Raw genomic sequence first — 19,894 nt, 5'->3', positions numbered from 1 at the left:
AGAGGTATTACCAATAGCATGCTTCACTTGTTATACTTTAGAAATATGAAACCTAAGTCAGTGTAATAAAAATAATAATGACTACTATGTAGTGCACACTTTCTATATACCAGGCACTGTGCCAAGTGCTTTGCATGCATTAATTCATTTGTTACTGTTATATCTATTATACAGTTACTATTATAATCTTCATTTTATAAGTGAAGGACTAGAGGCTTGGAGGGTAAATATGAGGATAAAATGTATGTAATTTTTCTTCAGATTGTATCTATATATAGACAACCATCTTCATAATACAAGAGAAGATAACGATTATTTTATATATATATAATAACTAACAGAGAGTTAGTAAATAATTTTAGGTTGTTGATATATAATATAATATCTGACCTGGAATTATAAGAGGATTACCAAAATATGACTATTTTAGACTATGCAATTGATTGGAAATAGCTCATATCTTTATTTTTATCTATAGCTGAATTAGAGTGATACAAGCATGCTAGGTATTTTGCTTATGTTGCAATTATTAAATAATTCTTAAATGTTTTTCTGGGCTCTTTTTCTAATCTTTCAAAGGAAAGAAAATTGATCCCAGTGACTTTCAGAATATTCCTGGCAGTATGTCGGTTAAACTCACAGATAAGGAAATGTTCAGCTGATGAATTTCCCTTCAAGGGACCTTTGTTTGAGGCTTGTGTGTGAAAATTTCCAGATCTATGTCATCATACTAATGTTTCATAAAATATGTTGAGGAAAACATTAGCTCATATAACTGTAATGAAAGATAAAACTGTTTTGTGATTGAATTTTTGGTATATTTATAGCAGCAAACCATTCACTTACAAGTTCTTCCATCAGTATTAAACAATTTCGAATGGTATACCAGAATTACCTACAGGCCTAAAGTCTAAGTATAAAAAAAAGGGAAACAAGTCTGAGAGGTACAGAGGAAGAAAGTAGGGAAGTAGTCATAAAGACAAAAAATATTAGAGGAATGGGTATGTGTGTGTAGCAAATTCAAATTTGATATACTGCAAACTGAGATACGCAGTAAATGTGGTGTGTTCATTTTTTCTAACCTCATTTCTCTGTCAGTCCCCCATCCTATTCTGGCTGTGGGTAGGATGTTGAAAGGTGAGAGGGTACAGCTTAAATTGACCGGTAATCCAGTTTCTTCTGGTTTAAGCAAAAAATCAATGTCTTTTGGCTGACCCAGCTCATTTTGGGAAATTATCAGTTTTCAAGTCTTTCCCTTACTTCCCCTCAGAAAGGCACCCCAGTATAAGGGAAAGCTTGAATGTCTTCCTGGTGGTAGAAGAGGGCAGCCAGACTTTGTCTTATTGTCTGGGTTCTTGATACTCTTTAGCAATGTCTCATATTTCATGGGTTTCCATGGATCCTGTTTGACCTCTCCTGCAGAATTCTACTGCTTGAAAAATTCACGATCTGTTTTCTCTGCAAAGTCAAGATTCTGTGATCCTTCCTTCCCTAACTTGGCTCAGCCTTGGCACTCACTGGTGATAAGGGCCTTTGAGTCTCAGTTAAGTGTTTTGTCTGTACCCAGTCTGGGCTGTTTACCCCAATAGCTTGCGTTAGGAATCATCTTGCCCTTTGACTTGATATCCCATGGCAAACCCCACTGGCCTTCATCTCTGATATACCTTTCACATTCCTCACTGGAAGTACATGGAAGTATCTGAATTTCTCACATATCACACAAAAACCAAAGGAGACCAAGGGATGGCATATTTTCAGCCCTTTGTCTGCCTACATACACCATGCCACAATATCTATCCTTCATGACAATGGAATGCTAATGCCTGAGCACTTAGTGAGGTGGTAACTTCACAAAGTTCCAAATAGAAAGTGTGACCCAGGTCTTTGTTGCTTTTTTCATACCCCATCCTCATCCCACCGGCATATCTGGAGTTTTTCTTCTATCTTATCTCCTCTTAGAGAGGGGAGTTCTGGTGGAGATGGAAGGTGGGCAGTAGGCTGCAAGAACACTTAAACCTCTCTGTAAATGGAGATAAATAGATAAAAGAGAAATAGATGAAAGGTGATAAGTAGTTAGATAGGTAGGTAGATAGACAGATGATAGCTAGATAAAAATATATTACTGTAACTATTTCTCTTCCCAGTTGCACTTTCTTAAACCATAAAGTGGATTTTTTCTTTTCTCTTCTTATCAAGTAGAGGGTAGAAAGAGGGAGGAAAAGAGTTTCCCTTATGTAATTTTTGGCCTCTCAGTCCTCTAGTTTACAGTAACACTAAGTGTTAGACCTTGAAGTTCTGCTTTGTAAAAGTAGCCTTTAAACATTAAAAACAAGTTTTTTCTTTTGAAGTAGTGTAAATTCTATGACTGATTTGGGAAAGGTTGCTTGAAAGAAAGGAAATGTGAGAAAGAAAAGTACATTGATATAATTTAAAGTGTTATACCTGTACACATATTCAGCATGACAGGGTGTCACTAACAATTGCTTCAAGAGTGACAAGATTTTGGTCTCGCTTCCATATTTTAATGAAGATATTTCTTTTCTTTCTTTCTTTTTTTTGTTTTTTATGTTTTTCGTTTGTTTGTTTAGAGACAAGGTCTTGCTATGTTGCCCATGCTGGTCTTGAACTGCTGGGCCCAAGATATCCTCCTTGGCCTCCCAAAGTGCTGGGATTACAGGTGTGAACCACCACGGCCAGCCAGTGAAGATATTCCTTTTTTTTTTCCTTCATCGTCCTCATCAGATATTCCTAATTTTTAAGGCAAATCAGAAAAGTGCTCCTTTATGAAACTTAAACTATTTTATGAATTTTATTTCTCTTCTCTGTGAGTTGTATTTTGCCTTTTTTTTTTTTAAACTTTTCTATTTAGGCTGTCAATCAGTGATCTGTTCTCCACTATAGTTTCATCTCTAAGAATGTTATAGATCTTAGTTATTTCTTGCCTTCTGCTAGCTTTTGAATGTGTTTGCTCTTGCTTCTCTCATTCTTTTAATTGTGATGCTAGGGTGTCAATTTTAGATCTTTCCTGCTTTCTCTTGTGGGCATTTAGTGCTACAAATTTCCCTCTACACACTGCTTTAAATGTGTCCCAGAGATTCTGGTATGTTGTATCTTTGTTCTCATTGATTTCAAAGAACATCTTTATTTCTGCTTTCATTTTGTTATGTACTCAGTAGTCATTCAGGAGCAGTTGTTCAGTTTCCATGTAGTTGAGCGGTTTTCATTGAGTTTCTTAGTCCTGAGTTCTAGTTTGATTGCACTGTGGTCTGAGAGACAGTTTGTTATAATTTCTGTTCTTTTACATTTGCTGAGGAGTCCTTTACTCCCAACTATGGTCAATTTTGGAATAAGTGATATGTGGTGCTGTGAAGAATGTATATTCTGTTGATTTGGGGTGGAGAGTTATCTAGATGTCTACTAGGTTCACTTGGTGCAGAGTTGAGTTCAATTCCTGGATATCCTTGACTTTCTGTCTCGTTGATCTGTCTAATGTTGACAGTGGGGTGTTAAAGTCTCCCATTATTATTGTATGGGAGTCTAAGTCTCTTTATAAGTCTCTAAGGACTTGCTTTATGAATCTGGGTGCTCCTGTATCGGGTGCATATATATTTAGGATAGTTAGCTCTTCCTGATGAATTGATCCCTTTACCATTATGTAATGGCCTTCTTTGTCTCTTTTGATCTTTGATGGCTTAAAATCTGTTTTATCAGAGACTAGGATTGCAACCCCTGCTTTTTTTTTGTTTTCCATTTGCTTGGTAGATCTTCCTCCATCCCTTTATTTTGAGCCTATGTGTGTCTCTGCATGTGAGATGGGTCTCCTGAATACAGCAAACTGATGGGTCTTGACTCTTTATCCAATTTGACAGTCTGTGTCTTTTAATTGGACCATTTAGTCCATTTACATTTAAGGTTAATATTGTTATATGTGAACTTGATCCTGTCATTATGATATTAGTTGGTTATTTTGCTTGCTAGTTGATGTGGTTTCTTCCTAGCATTGATGGACTTTACATTTTGACATGTTTTTGCAATGGCTGGTACCTGTTAAACTAAAGAGCTTCTGCACAGCAAAAGAAACTACCATCAGAGTGGACAGGCAAGCTACAGAATGAGAGAAAATTTTTGCAATCTACTCATCTGACAAAGGGCTAATATCCAGAACCTATAAAGAACTCAATCATATTTACAAGAAAAAAGCAAACAACCCCATCAAAAAGTGGGCAAAGGATATGAACAGACACTTCTCAAAAGAAGACATTCATACAGCCAACAGACACATGAAAAAATGCTCATCGTCACTCACCATCAGAGAAATGCAAATCAAACCACAATGAGATACCATCTCACACCAGTTAGAATGACAATCATTAAAAAATCAGGAAACAACAGGTGCTGGAGAGGATGTGGAGAAATAGGAACACTGTTACACTGTTGGTGGGACTGTAAACTAGTTCAACCATTGTGGAAAACAGTGTGGCGATTCCTCAAGGATCCAGAACGAGAAATACCATTTGACCCAGCCATCCCATTACTGGGGATATACCCAAAGAATTATAAGTCATGCTGCTATAAAGACACATGCACATGTATGTTTATTGCGGCACTATTCACAATAGCAAAGACTTGGAATCAACCCAAATGTCCATCAGTGACAGACTGAATTAAGAAAATGTGGCACATATACACCATGGAATACTATGCAACCATAAAAAAGGATGAGTTCTTGTCCTTTGTAGGGACATGGATGCAGCCGGAAACCATCATTCTCAGCAAACTATCGCAAGAACAGTAAACCAAATACCGCATGTTCTCACTCATAGGTGGGAATTGAACAATGAGATCACTTGGACAAAGGAAGGGGAACATCACACACTGGGTCCTATTGTGTGGAGGGGGGAGGGGGGAGGGATAGTATTAGGAGATATACCTAATGTAAATGACAAGTTAATGGGTGCAGCACACCAACATGGCACATGTATACATATGTAACAAACCTGCACTTTGTGCACATGTACCCTAGAACTTAAAGTATATATATATAAAAAAAGAATGTTATGGAAATGGAAATGGAATAATGGAATGTGAAGATTTATGAAGCCATCTTAGGTGCATTTTACCTGTTTCTTGGATTCCGTGAAGCTAGTGCAGAACTTACAGGTTAAGGAGACATTGTGCCATAACCACATTGTTTTGGTTGGTGGAAATAATGGTTTAAGATTCCAGATTGTAGTGATATATTGTCTTCACCATCCTTCTGATCTTCATAACTGAGAGTGCTTATCTATCCTGTCATCCTGGCTGCCCACCCAATCACAGGACCAGCAGCTGTTTCTTACTTCTTACCATGTGATGTACCTCTTGCTTATGCCCAACTGCTACTGACTGGCCCCTGTCTTGTTTCTTCTTCCAGGCTTCTTCTGGTCTGAATTTGTACCTTGGTTCCCTTTTTTCGGTATCCCAGTCTATAGGGAAATAGTTCTAAAGTCAAGTATTTACTTCCTGCTTCCAGATGTCCCTGTGTACTCCTCCTCTCAAGCCTTCCTGGTGTTTAAGCTCTGATGATTGCCAAAGTGTTCCATTCCACTTCTTCCAGCTGAGCCCCAGCCAGCCTGTAGGTGTTGCTCTGGCCTTTTGTGGTTCTGCGATTGCCAGTTTTTATTATGAATTCCAGCAGGGCTGGTGTACCTGTTGCCCATCTGCTTCCAGTGTGAAGGCTAATAAGGGGAGATGCTACTTGTGGAGTCCACATGTGTGCACTTTCTGCATAAAAGAATTGTCCCCTGGGACCCTGCCAAGTCCTGGTATGCTGATAACATGGCAGCCTGCCACCACAATGGATTGATTTTCTCCTCCCACCATCACTGTCACCAAATAGCTTCATCTCCATATTAGCTGTAGGATTTAAAGCCTACATGTGCCACCTGGGATGCCCTCTTCCCTTTTCTCTCTTTGTAAATATTATCTGTCCTGAAAGATGTGATACCTTTATCCTGTGTTTCTATTTCTGCATATACTGAGTATACCCTGCCTGCCTGGTTTCTGCAATTGTTTTCTTTTAAGATGTCTTGCCACTATCATAGATACCTTACAATAGACTTCACAGATCATGTGTTATGCAGTCTCGCTGGTGCTGTTGCTTATGCTGGTGACTGACCCCAGGAGAAAAGCCTGATGTGGTGGATTATCCTTCTGTTGGGTCTTCCTACTGGAATGTGGTGGACTGTTACTGACCATCTCTACGCTTGTCTCCTATTTTCCCGAATGCAGACCTTTGAGAAATAAGAAGAGGGAGCTTCAGCCTTTATTCTGAAGTTTCAAACTACTTCCAGATCCTTAATTTTTTGCATTCAGGAGAATCCAGGAATCAAGGTTAAGTAATTATAACATGCCAGAACACATCAAGCAGACTTGAATTGAGAAGAGATGGGAAAAGGGAAAGACTGATCATTCTGTCACTCCTCTACCTTCCCAAAACTTCCATCTCCATTATTTGTGGACTCATAGTGGTTGCAAACAATTAGGGTTTGGGAATTATCAGTTTAAGAGTGTATATGTATGCACCTGCTCACAGATCCACACCCATTAGATTGGATTCCTGGAACAGGTGCATGAGAGGCCAGGTGAAAAGTCAAAAAAAGGCCAAACTCTAGCATTATGGAAATAAGTTCAGTGTCAAAAGGTATGAATTACTGGTCAATTTCAAACTTGGGGGAAAGGCTATGAAACATTTGTATTGACTTAGCTGTAGCATAGGAGAGCATGGTCTGAAATCTATTGTTACTACTATGAATGACATTACTCATTATTAGTAAAGAACTATTACCATTGTAGGAAATCTAAGAATGTCTTTTGTATTAAGAAAATGTGGCACATATACACCATGGAATACTATGCAGCCATCAAAAAGAATGAGTTTGTGTCCTTTGTAGGGACATGGATGCAGCTGGAAACCATCATTCTTAGCAAACTATCACAAGAACAGAAAACCAAACACCGCATGTTCTCACTCATAGGTGGGAACTGAACAATGAGATCACTTGGACTCAGGAAGGGGAACATCACACACCGGGGCCTATCATGGGGAGGGGGGAGGGGGGAGGGATTGCATTGGGAGTTATACCTGATGTAAATGACGAGTTGATGGGTGCAGCACACCAACATGGCACAAGTATACATATGTAACAAACCTGCACGTTATGCACATGTACCCTACAACTTAAAGTATAATAATAATAAATAAATTTAAAAAAAAAAGAAAATAAGATATGGGAAGAAAAAAAAAAGAATGTCTTTTGTGATGTACAGTGTTTGAGCATTACCCTTCATCCCAAAGAAAGACATGAATCATCACAATGATGAATATATATTCGGTTATATCCCTTTGCTAAATGTTTGTCTTCTCAACTAAATATTAGTCTTTTACAACAAGTTTTTTCTCAGTAATGACCATAAATAGGTGTTCAGATATATTTCACAGTAAAGACATAAACTAAGTCTGAGAAGATGTATCAGAATGAAATCTTACCTGATTTGAAAGATTTCAATGGTAAGATGGGTGATGAATTAACAAATCACTCTCAATTTACCTCTTTGTCGTCATAGTTCCTAATCACTTGATAAGGAATCCTGCTACTTTCCAATATATGGATCTAACATAATTTATGTTATTTTTTATCTTGGCAGAATGTCTTTTTTGGTTTATTTATATTGATCATATTTATACACATTTTGATACACTTTCCTAGAGAAGAGACTGAGTTTATTTTTAAAGGTTAATTGTGAAATGCAAGAGAATTGCCATTCAGTGATTGTGGTTAGAGTGGACAATGAGTCTAGTTTGGGTTAAAAAGGTAAATGAGCCTACCTTTGGCTCAGAAGTAGTTATTAAAATGTATCAAGCACTTGCTATGCTGACAGAGTTCTAGGTTCTTTCACATGTAACTTTATCCCCACAGAAACTCTGTGAAACAGGTAGGAACATTTTCATTTCATACAACACAAAACTGGAAACCAAAGAAGTTAGGTTACTTGAATAAGTTCCTGTAGATAATAAATAGTAGAAAACAGTTTTCAAACCCATGTATTCTTATTCCAACCATTGTAATTTTCTCATTTCACTACAAATTCTTATTTTCATTATAAGAATAATATGCTGGAAGCTAATTTTGTTCCCTTTGAAAGTTTATGGTGTGTATATTTATTCTTCTAAAAAGATTTAAGGGAACTAAGCTTAATTCTAACCATATTGAATCTCTGTGTAAATTTAAACAAGTTCCAGTGATCTTAAGTCTACTTGCAAAACAAAATCTTTAATGCATAAGCATATATAGAGTGGAACATTTCAGCATTAGTGGGAATTTTCATATTTCTTTCTCTTTACTAAGGAGAGACAGTAGATATCAGAGACTTGGACAACGTACTAGGAAACATGGGGATTGAACTTACCAAAGAAGAACTTGGAGAGCTGACAAGAAACCTTCCAGTTGATGGTAACTCAGTTTAGATATAAAAAAATTCTTCATAAGAGGGTTGAGGGTTTACATATGAGTATTTCTAAAACCAGTTTAATTTCGTGTTAAAAAAAAAAAAAAACCTTGCAATATCTCAGAAAGATTCAGTTTCAGAGCAAGAACAAAGCCTGTCTTCATTTTCTAAACCCACACAGAATACAAAGCATTTGACTAGATTGATTCCAAGATTGTTTTTCACATCTGGGAATGTTCAGGAAGCCAAAGAAAAGAGTGGAAAAAGAAAGGAATGAAAGAAGGTCAATGTGTATTCTTTCCATATTTCCCATTCATTTTTGTATTCTAACTCAGCTCCCTAACACTACTGAAATTTCTCTAAGGACATCATAAGTTGTCATTTGTCAGTTGCATTAGACATTATTCATTCTGTTTCTTATTGGAGCTCTCTGCTGTCTTTGATATTGATGATAAATCTGACCTTGAAATTTTGTTCTCCTAGCTTCTGTGTTGTTACCAGAATCTGGATTTTCTCATTCTGATTTTCATTTTACATCCTCTCTCTGGAAAATCTCACTCATATCTACTGTTTTACATATCACCTACATGCTGATGACTTTCAAGTCTGTATTTTTACACAGACCTCTCTCCTGCACTGCAGACTGGTGTATCTAAATGCCTGCTAGACATTTCTACTCAGATATTCCATAGGAGACATCCTTTGACCTATTTGAAACCTAATTCACTGGTTCCCTGTCCAAGCTACCTTCTAGTCCTATATTCTCTGTCCCATTTGTGCTATCACTGTCTATTTAGTCATCTAAGCTAGTTATGTGGGATTCATTTTTTATAACCACTTGTTTCCTATCACCTCCTATCTGGACTATCACTTTGTCATGCCAGTTTTACCTCAAACTACCATGCATAGATGATTGGATATATGACAAAGCAAGAATACTAAAATGTTGATAGTAGAATTTAGGTGATAGGCCTGTTCATTGTACAGTTTTTTTCAACTTTGCCATATGTTTGAAAATTTACATAATGAAACATTGAAAAAAATTCCATATATAAATCTGTTAACATCTCTTTGTTCCTTCTATCATTGTCATATTTCAGGTTGTTTCCTTCCTGATTTCAACTATTACAACGGCTTCTACAAAATAGCCATCATAGTGATCTACATGAAATGCAAATCTGACCACATCACGACTCAATTTAAAAGTGTTTAATGGCTTACAATCATGTACTAAAAAATGTCTTAAGTCCATTGATAGGGAAAACAAGTTCCTTCGTGATTTGGATCCTGTTTACCTAATCTAGTATTTTACCCTCCAATAATATTGCACTTTTATTCCATTTTTCTATCATAGAATAAAGTAACTCTATATCACTTGTATTTTATATCATGCTTTTTATCACTTCCTTGCTTTATGATGTCTCCATTACTCGGAGGGTCTCTCCTTTCCCTTCATATGACTAACTCTTTCTCATTGCTTATCAGAATTGAGAGCCATGTTTTTCATTTCAGAAAGTTTTCTCTTAACTACCCAGACTATATTAGATACCTCTTTTCTGTATTTCCACAATAACTGTGCATATATTTTTCATTATATTTGCCACATTGTACTGTAATTGTATATTTATGTTTATTTGCCTATCTTGTCACTTTAATATGAGCCTTAAAGTAGGGATGGGCATATTATTTATCTTCCAATACCTAGAATAGCACTTGGCATATAAGTAGGTACTCCATAAATGTTAAATTAGAGATGAACAAATTCCTGAGTAAACGAGAGAATGACATAATGAATAAGTGAATGAATAGATATTGACAGGATAATTCCTAAAGAAAATGAAGCACCGCTTTTGGTCAGGACAGTAATATTTACACTTGGTATAATGTAACCATTTATTTGCAGCAATTCCAAGTGACATGCTGTATCAAAGTCTGTTAGGAATAGACCAGAGATGAACATATGGTTTTTGTCACCAGAGACCTGTGTCATTATCAGAATTGAGGGTCTTCAGAGAATTAACTTGCATGGATGGTATTTTTCATCATGTTTATAAGAAAGCATAATAGCCCAGTAAGAACATATTCTTTCCCAAGCCAGACATTATGGTCCAATGGTCAAGGGCCAGCTTACTAATATGGAATTAACTCTTGAAGACTATGTTTTATTGAATTGTTTCAAGTGTTGCTATGCAGGAAGAAGATAAAGAGGTAGTGATACGTAGGGTGAGCTCTAGTTCCTCAACCTTGGCTTCAACCATAGCAGTTTATTATAGTCATCAATTTTTATATGTTTATCTCTCATACAACCTATACATTCATACATTATTTATACATTCATACATTAACATCCTCAAATTGTCCTTTGTATTGTGAATTCAAACTTGGGACCTTAGCTGAAATGACTGTATGGTAACATGGCCTGGCAGCTGGCATTTCAATTTGGTAGTTGCCATCTTTTTCTAGACAGAAATGTTTCTCTTATTATTTTAATATATGATTGTGCATATACATATGCATGCATACATACTTAAATTTTGCTCTTATTATATAAAAATAAAGAGAAAATGGAAGCTTAAATGCTGATACTAGTAATAAGCATAGTCCTCAAATATAATTATACATCTGAAATAGGCATTTAGAAAGAGTTAATTTCAACTTTGGTTTATGTGTTTCAATTGGTTAGGAAAACAGCATATATGAAATTGTGGGGAAATAGTTCTAAATACTGTGTTTAAACAGTATAATACAATTAGAAATTATGTTTTAGCCTTCTTGGAATGGAAGTTCTTGTCTTGCTACATGTAAATCTATTATTCACTTTTTTATTTGAGAACATATGGGGTTATCTATTGTGCTACACCATACTATTTTGTTTCTAAGAATTTAAAAAGTTGAAAAATGACAAAAAAGAGTTATTCAATTAAAGTGAAGCTAAATAATGATGTATAATAACAAACTTTAGCTGGTTTCTGGATTATTATTTAGAAATAATTTTTTCCTGAATTCACTTTATCTTACAGCTAAAGGGGAGACTGATTTGAAATCATTGATGGATACAGTGCAAGTTATTACAGGTTAGTAAGAAGTTAATATGAATTTAAGATCCTAATATTTTAAGCCATATTTTCTATGATAAATATTTTACTAAAGTTTGACATATATAATTATATTATATAATCATATGTGTCCAACTTAAGAATTATCACAAAATGAACATACACACATACCCATTTAACTATAACCTAGATTGTGAAATAAAAGATTACCCATAACCCAGAAGACTACTGATACCACTACATACACTTTTCCTCCTTACTTTTTGGAGGCAATTACTATCCTGAATTCTAGGACCACATATTTACTAGTTTTGTCTGTTTTTGAACTTTACATAAATGAAACTATACAATCTGTATTCTTCTATGTCTAATTTCTTTCACTCAACATTATGTCACATGCTATTCTCAGATTCGTTCATATTGTTGCATGCAGCAGTAGTTTGCTCATTTTCACTGCTTTATAGTACAAAGACTAATAAACTGTAATCAAGTAGAAATCTTTTGGGAACCTATTTTGGTATGGGGAATGATTTCAATTGGTTTGTTGTACTTGAATACATTGCTGTGTAATATTCCATTGTGTAAGTATACTATAATATATTTGTCAATTCTACTACTGAAGGACATTTCCAGTTTGGGCAATTACAAATGATATTTTTATACATGCCTTTTGGTGAACAAATGTGCATGATTATGTGGCCAAACATAGAAATTGGATTGCTTTGTTATAGAATTATGTATACTTTATTAGATATTGTCATTCAATTTTCCAAAGTAGTAGTACCATTTTACAATTCAACCAACAGTGTATGAGAGTTTTGCTTTATATCCTTGCCTGATACTTGATACTGTCTTTTCGATGTTAGCATGTATTACTATCCCACTGTATTTATAATTTGCCTTTCCCTAATGATGAATGATGTTGAGCACCTTTTTTACATTTCTTAATTATTTGGATAATCTCTTTTGTAAAGTTCTTCTTAATGTCTGTTATCTATTTGTCTGTTTGGATGTCTGTCTTTTACTTTTGATTTTTTAAACTTACTGTCTTTTACTTATTTTTTAATATATTCTAGATACAAGTCCATTGTAAGTTATAAATTGCAAATATCTCACTGTATGTATTAGATTTTTCACTTGAATTATACTTTTTACAGAACAAAAGTTCCTATTTTTACATGTAGTCTATCTAATCAGTCTTCTCTTTTATGGTAGAATATTTGGGAAGGGATAATCTGTGCAGCAAACCACCATGGCACATGTTTGCCTGAGTAACAAACCGACAGCTAGTCGCGGTGGCTCAGCCTGTGATCCCAGCACTTTGGGAGGCCAAGGTGGGCGGATCACGAGATCAGGAGATCGAGACCATCCTGGCTAACACGGTGAAACCCCGTCTCTACTAAAAATACAAAAAATTAGCCAGGCAAGGTGGCGGGCGCCTGTATTCCCAACTACTCCAGAGGCTGAGGCAGGAGAATGGCGTGAACCCAGAAGGCGGAACTTGCAGTGAGCTGAGATCAGGCCACTGCACTTCAGCCTGGGCAACAGAGTGAGACTCCATCTCAAAAAATAATTAAATAAAAATAAAATAAAATAAAATAAAATAAAACAAACCGGCACATCCTGCACATGTACCCCTGAACTTAAAATAAAAGAAGAGAAATCCTTGCTTACACCAAGCCCATGAAAATATTTTCTTATTTCATTTTTAGGACCTTTGTTATTTTACTTTCACATTTAGATCTACAATCCATGACGTAGGATAAGGGTGACAATTCAGTTTTTTCTAAGTAGATATTCAGCACCATTTGTTGAAAAGAATATAGTTTTCTTACTGCGGTGTAAGGCTATCTTTTCATAAATCAAAGACCATAAATGTGTTTGTGTATCTGGACTATTTAATCTGTTACTTTATCGTTGTTTTTTTGTGTGTCCTTGCACCAGTATACCATTCTCTTAATATATTCAATGTATCTCATATCTGAAGTGTAAATCCTTTTTTATGACTGCCCTGGCTATTCTTGGCCTTTTGTATTTCCTTATACATTTCAAATCAAACTTTAATCCACCCTCAGTACTGCTGGGGTTTTTATTGAATCTAGGTCATTTTTTTTTCAATTTATTAAACTTTAAGTTCTGGGATACATGTACAGGTTTGTTACTGAGGTATACATGTGCCCTGCACCCATCAACCCATCCTCTAGGTTTTAAGCTCTGCATCCATTAGGTATTTGTCCTAATGCTCTCCCTCCCCTTGCCCCCACCCCGCAACAGGCCCCGGTGTATGATGTTCCCCTCCCTGTGTCCATGTGTTCTCATTGTTCAACTCACACTTATGAGTGAGAGCATGCAGTGTTTGGTCTTCTGTTTCTGTGTTAGTTTTGCTGAGAATGCTGGTTTCCAGCTTCATAAAGTCCCTGCAAAGGACATGAACTCATTCTTTTTTATAGCTGCATAGTATTCCATGGTGTATATGTGCCACATTTTCTTTATCGAGCCTATCATTGATGGGCATATGGGTTGGTTCCAAGTCTTTGCTATTGTGAATGGCACTGCAATAAAAACATACATGTGCATGTGTCTTAATAGTAGAATGATTTATAATCCTCTGGGTATATACCCAGTAATGGGATTGCTGGATCAAATGGTATTTCTGATTCTAGATCGTTGAGGAATCAACACACTGTCTTCCACAATAGCTGAACTAATTTACACTCCCACCAACAGTGTAAAAGCATTCCTATTTCTCTACATCCTCTCTAGAATCTGTTATTTGCTTGCTGACTTTTTAATTATCGCCATTCTAACTGGCATGAGATGGTATCTCATTGTGGTTTTGATTTGCATTTCTCTAATGACCAGTGATAATGAGCTTATTTTTCATATGTCTGTTGGCTGCATAAATGTCTTCTTTTAAGAAGTGTCCGTTCATGTCCTTTGTCAAACTTTTTTTTTTTTTTTTTTTTTTGAGATGGAGTCTTGCTCTATCGCCCAGGCTAGAGTGCAGTGGTGCAATCTCAGCTCACTGCAACCTCCGCCTCTTGGGTTCAAGCAATTCTCCTGCCTCGGCTTCCCAAGTAGCTGAGATTACAGGTGCCACCAGTGTGCCCAGCTACCTTTGCCCAAATTTTGATGGAGTTTTTATTTTATTGTAAATTTGTTTAAGTTCCTTGTAGATTCTGGATATTAGACCTTTGTCAGATGGATAGATTGCAAAAATTTTATCCCGTTCTGTAGGTTGCCTGTTCACTCTGATGATAATTTCTTTAGCTGTACAGAAGCTCTTTAGTTTGATTAAATCCCATTTGTTAATTTTGGCTTTGGTTGCAATTGCTTTTTGTGTTTTAGTCATGAAGTCTTTGCCCATGCCTATGTCCTGAATGATATTGCTATGTTTTCTTCTAGGGTTTTTATGGTTTTTGGATTTACATTTAAGTCTTTAATCCATATTGACTTAATTTTTGTGTGAAGTTTAAGGAAGGGGTCCAGTTTCAGTTTTCTGTACATGACTAGCCAGTTTTCACAGCACAATTTATTAAACAGGGAATCCTTTTCCTATTGTTTGTTTTCATCAGGTTTGTCAAAGATCATTTGGTTGTAGATGTGTGGTGTTATTTCTGCAGCCTCTGTTCTGTTCCATTGGTCTATATATCTGTTTTGGTACAAGTATCATGCTGTTTTGGTTACTGTAGGCTTGTAGTATAGTTTGAAGTCAGGTAGCATGATGCCTTTAGCTTTGTTCTTTTAGGTTAGGATTGTCTTGGCCATATAGGTTCTTTTTCGATTCCATATGAAATTTAAAGTAGTTTTTTGTAGTTTTGTGAAAAAAATCAGTGGAAGCTTGTTGGGAATAGCGTTGAATCTATAAATTACTTTGGGCAGTATGGCCATTTTCACAATATTGATTCTTCCTATCCATAAGCATGGAATGTTTTTCCATTTATTTGTGTCCATTCTTATTTCCTTGAGCAGTGGCTGGTAGTTCTCCTTGAAAAGTTCCTTTGCGTCCCTTGTAAGTTGTATTCCTAGGTATTATATTTTCTTTGTAGCAGTTATGAATGGGCTCTCCATTATTGGTATATAAGAATGCTTATGATTTCTGCACATTGGTTTTGAATCCTGAGACTTTGCTAAAGTTACTTATTAGCTTAAGGAGTTTTGGGGCTGAGATGATGGGGTTTTCTAAATATACAGTCATGTCATCTGCAAACAGAGACAATTTGACTTCCTCTCTTGTTATTTGAATACCCTTTATTTCTTTCTCTTGCCTGATTGCCCTGGCCAAAACTTCCAATACTGTGTTGAATAGGAGTGGGGAGAGAGGGCATTCTTGTCTTGTGCCGGTTTTCAAAGGGAATGCTTCCAGCTTCTGCGCATTCACTATGATATTGGCTATGAGTTTGTCATAAATAGCTCTTAATATTTTGAGATATGTTCCATCAATACCTAGTTTATTGAGTATTTTTAGCATGAAGGGGTGTTGAATTTTATCAAAGGCCTTTTCTGAATCTGTTGAGATAATCATGTGTTTTTTGTCATTGGTTCTGTGTATGTGATGGATTGTGTTTATTGATTTGCATATGTTGAACCAGCTTTGAATTCCAGGAATGAAGCCGACTTGATCATGGTGAATAAGTTTTTTGATGTGCTGATGAATTTGGTTTGCCAGTATTTTATTGAGGATTTTTGCATAGATGTTTATCAGGGATATTGGCCTGAAATTACCTTTTTTTGTTGTGTCTCTGCCAGGTTTTGGTATCAGGATGATGCTGGCCTCATAAAATGAGTTAGGGAGGAATACCTGTTTTTCAGTTGTTTGAAATAGTTTCAGTAGGAATAGCACCAGCTCGTCTTTGTACCTCTGGTAGAATTTGGTTGTGAATTTATCTGGTCCTGGGCTTTTTTTTGTTGGTAGGCTATTAATTACTACCTCAATTTCGGAACTTGTTATTGGTCTATTCAGGGATTTGACTTCTTCCTGATTTAGTCTTGGGAGGGTGTATGTGTCCAGGAATTTGTTCATTTCTTCTATATTTTCTAGTTTGTTTGCATAGAGGTGTTTATAGTATTCTCTGATGGTAGTTTGTATTTCTCTGGAGTCATTGATGATATCCCCTTTATCATTTTTTATTGTGTCTATTTGATTCTTCTCTCTTTTCTTCTTTATTAGTCTGGCTAGCGGTCTAGGAATTTTGTTGATCTCTTCAGAAAACCAGCTCCTGGATTCATTGATTGATTGAAGGGTTTTTTTGTGTCTCTATCTCCTTCAGTTCTGCTCTGATCTTAGTTATTTCTCGCTTTCTGCTAGCTTTTTAATGTGCTTTCTGTTGCTTCTCTAGTTCTTTTCATGGTGGTGTTAGGGTATCATTTTTAGATCTTTCCTGCTTTCTGTTGTGGGTATTTAGTGCTATAAATTTCCCTCTACACACTGCTTTAAATGTGTCCCAGAAATTCTGGTATGTTGCGTCTTTGTTCTCACTGGTTTCAGAGAACTTATTTATTTCTGCCTTCATTTCGTTATTTACCCAGTAGTCATTCTGGAGCAGATTGTTCAGTTTCCATGTAGTTGTTTTGTTTTGAGTGAGTTTCTTAATCCTGAATTGTAATTTGATTGCACTGTGGTCTGAGAGACTGTTTGTTATGATTTCCATTCTTTTGCATTTGCTGAGGAGTGGTTTACTTCCAATTATATGGTTGATTTTAGAATAAGTGTGATGCGGTGCTGAGAAGAATGCATATTCTGTTGATTTGGGGTGGAGAGTTCTGTAGATGTCTTTTAGGTCTTTTAGGTCTTTTGGTCCAGAGATGAGTTCAAGTCCTAAATATCCTTCTTAATTTTCTGTCTTATTGATCTGTCTAATATTGAGAGTGGGGTGTTAAAGTCTCTTACTATTATTGTGTGGGAGTCTAAGTATCTTTGTAGGTCTCAAAAAACTTGCTTTATGAATCTAGGTGCTCCTGTATTCAGTGCATATATATTTAGGATAGTTAGCCCTTCTTGTTGCATTGGTCCCTTTCTCATTATATAATGCCCTTCTTTGTCTTTTTTGATCTTTGTTGGTTTAAAGTCTGTTTCCACTTGCTTGGTAAACATTCCTCCATCCCTTTATGTTGAGCCTATGTGTCTCTTTGCATGTGAGATGAGTCTCCTGAATATGGCACACTGATGGGTCTTGACTCTTTATCCATCTTGCCAGTCTGTGTCTTTTAATTGGGGCATTTAGCCCATTTAAATTTAATGTTAATATTGTTATGTGTGAATTTGATACTGTTATCATGATGCTAGCTGTTCAATTTGCAGATTAGCTGATGCAGTTTCTTCATCGTGTTGTTGGTCTTTATATTTTGGTATGTTTTTGAAGTGGGTGGTACTGGTTATTCTTTTATTATTATTAGTATTCTACTTTAAGTTCTAGGGTACATGTGCACAAGGTGCAGGTTTGTAACATATATATACATGTGCCATGTTGGTGTGCTGCACCTGTTAACTCGTCATTTACATTAGGTATATCTCCTAATGCTATCCCTCTCCCCTCTCCCCACCTCACAACAGGCCCCGGTGTGTGATGTTCCCCGCCCTGCGTTAAAGTGTTCTCATTGTTCAATTCCCACCTATGAGTGAGAACATGCAGTGTTTGGTTTTCTATCCTTGCAATAGTTTGCTCAGAATGATGGCATCCAGCTTCATCCATGTCTCTACAAAGGATATGGACTCATCCTTTTTTATGGCTGCATAGTATTCCATGGTGTACATGTGCCATATTTTCTTAATCCAATCTACCATTGATGGACATTTGGGTTGGTTCCAAGTCTCTGCTATTGTGAATAGTGCTGCAATAAACATACATGTGCATGTGTCTTTATAGCAGCATGATTTATAATCCTTTGGTTATATACTCAGTAATGGGATTGCGGGGTCAAATGGTATTTCTAGTTCTAGATCTTTGAGGAATCGCCACACTGTCTTCCACAATGGTGGAACTAGTTTACACTCCTGCCAACAGTGTAAAAGTCTTCCTATTTCTCCACATCCTCTCCAGCACCTGTTGTTTCCTGACTTTTTAATGATCGCTGTTCTAACTGGTGTGAGATGGTATCTCATTGGGCTTTTGATTTGCATTTCTCTGATAACCAGTGATGACGAGCATTTTTTCATGGGTCTTTTGGCTGCATAAATATCTCTTTTGAGAAGTGTCTGTTCATATACTTTGCCCACTTTTTGATGGGATTGTTTGATTTTTTTCTTGTAAAATTGTTTAAGTTCCTTGTAGATTCTGGATATTAGCTGTTTGTCAGATAGGTAGATTGTAAAAATTTTCTCCCATTCTGTAGGTTGCCTGTTCACTCTGATGATAGTTTCCTTTGCTGTGCAGAAACTCTTTAGTGTAATTAGACCTCATTTGTCTATTTTGGCTTTTGTTGCCATTGCTTTTGGTGTTTCAGTCATGAAGTCCTTGCCCATGCCTATGTCCTGAATGGTATTGGCTAGGTTTTCTTCTAGGGTTTTTATGGTTTTAGGTCTAACATTTAAGTCTTTAATCCATCTTGAATTAATTTTTGTATAACATGTAAGGAAGGGATCCCATTTCAACTTTCTACATATGGCTAGCCAGTTATCCCAACACCATTTATTAAATATGGAATACTTTCCCTATTTCTTGTTTTAGTCAGGTTTGTCAAAGATCAGATAGTTGTAGATGTGTGGTATTATTTCCGAGGGCTCTATTCTGTTCCATTGGTCTATATCTCTGTTTTGGTACACGTACAATGCTGTTTTGTTTACTGTAGGCTTATAGTATAGTTTGAAGTCAGGTAGCATGATGCCTCCCGCTTTGTTCTTTTTGCTTAGGATTGTCTTGGCAATGCGGGCTCTTGAACTTTAAAGTAGTTTTTTTTCCAATTCTGTGTAGAAAGTCATTGGGATTTTGAAGGGGATGGCATTGAATCTATAAATTACCTTGGATGGCCATTTTCACAATATTGATTCTTCCTATCCAAGAGCATGGAATGTTCTTCCATTTGTTTGTGTCCTCTTTTATTTCGAGGAGCAGTGGTTTGTAGTTCTCCTTGAAGAGGTCCTTCACATCCCTTGTAAGTTAGATTCCTAGGTATTTTATTCTTTTGAAGCAATTGTAAATGGGAGTTCACTCATGATTTGGCTGTCTGTTTGTCTGCTATTGGTGTATAGGAATGCTTGTGATTTTTGCACATTGATTTTATATCCTGAGACTTTGCTGAAGTTGCTTATCAACTTAAGGAGATTTTGGGCTGAGACAATGGGGTTTTCTAAATATTCAATCATGTCATCTGCAAACATGGACAATTTGACTTCCTCTTTTCCTAATTGAATA

At 36.3% G+C, this 19,894-nt stretch overlaps 1 protein-coding gene across 50 annotated transcripts in view; it reads left to right on the top strand.

Annotated features, from left to right (window-relative positions):
• LOC126939504 (uncharacterized) overlaps positions 1 to 19,894 on the top strand; it is a 557,395-nt gene that overhangs the window by 263,855 nt on the left and 273,646 nt on the right. For all 50 annotated transcript variants that reach the window (XM_050764859.1, XM_050764858.1, XM_050764860.1 and 47 more), the window contains 2 exons: positions 8,388 to 8,492; positions 11,508 to 11,561. In XM_050764859.1, coding sequence (XP_050620816.1) covers positions 8,388 to 8,492; positions 11,508 to 11,561 — 159 coding nt within the window. The remainder of the gene's footprint in view (positions 1 to 8,387; positions 8,493 to 11,507; positions 11,562 to 19,894) is intronic.

This window comes from Macaca thibetana, chromosome 16 (assembly GCF_024542745.1).
Source record: "Macaca thibetana thibetana isolate TM-01 chromosome 16, ASM2454274v1, whole genome shotgun sequence".
NCBI classification, from domain to species: Eukaryota; Metazoa; Chordata; class Mammalia; order Primates; family Cercopithecidae; genus Macaca; species Macaca thibetana.
Note: the sequence above shows the minus strand (reverse complement) of the source record. Positions and strands in the feature narration are given on the sequence as shown.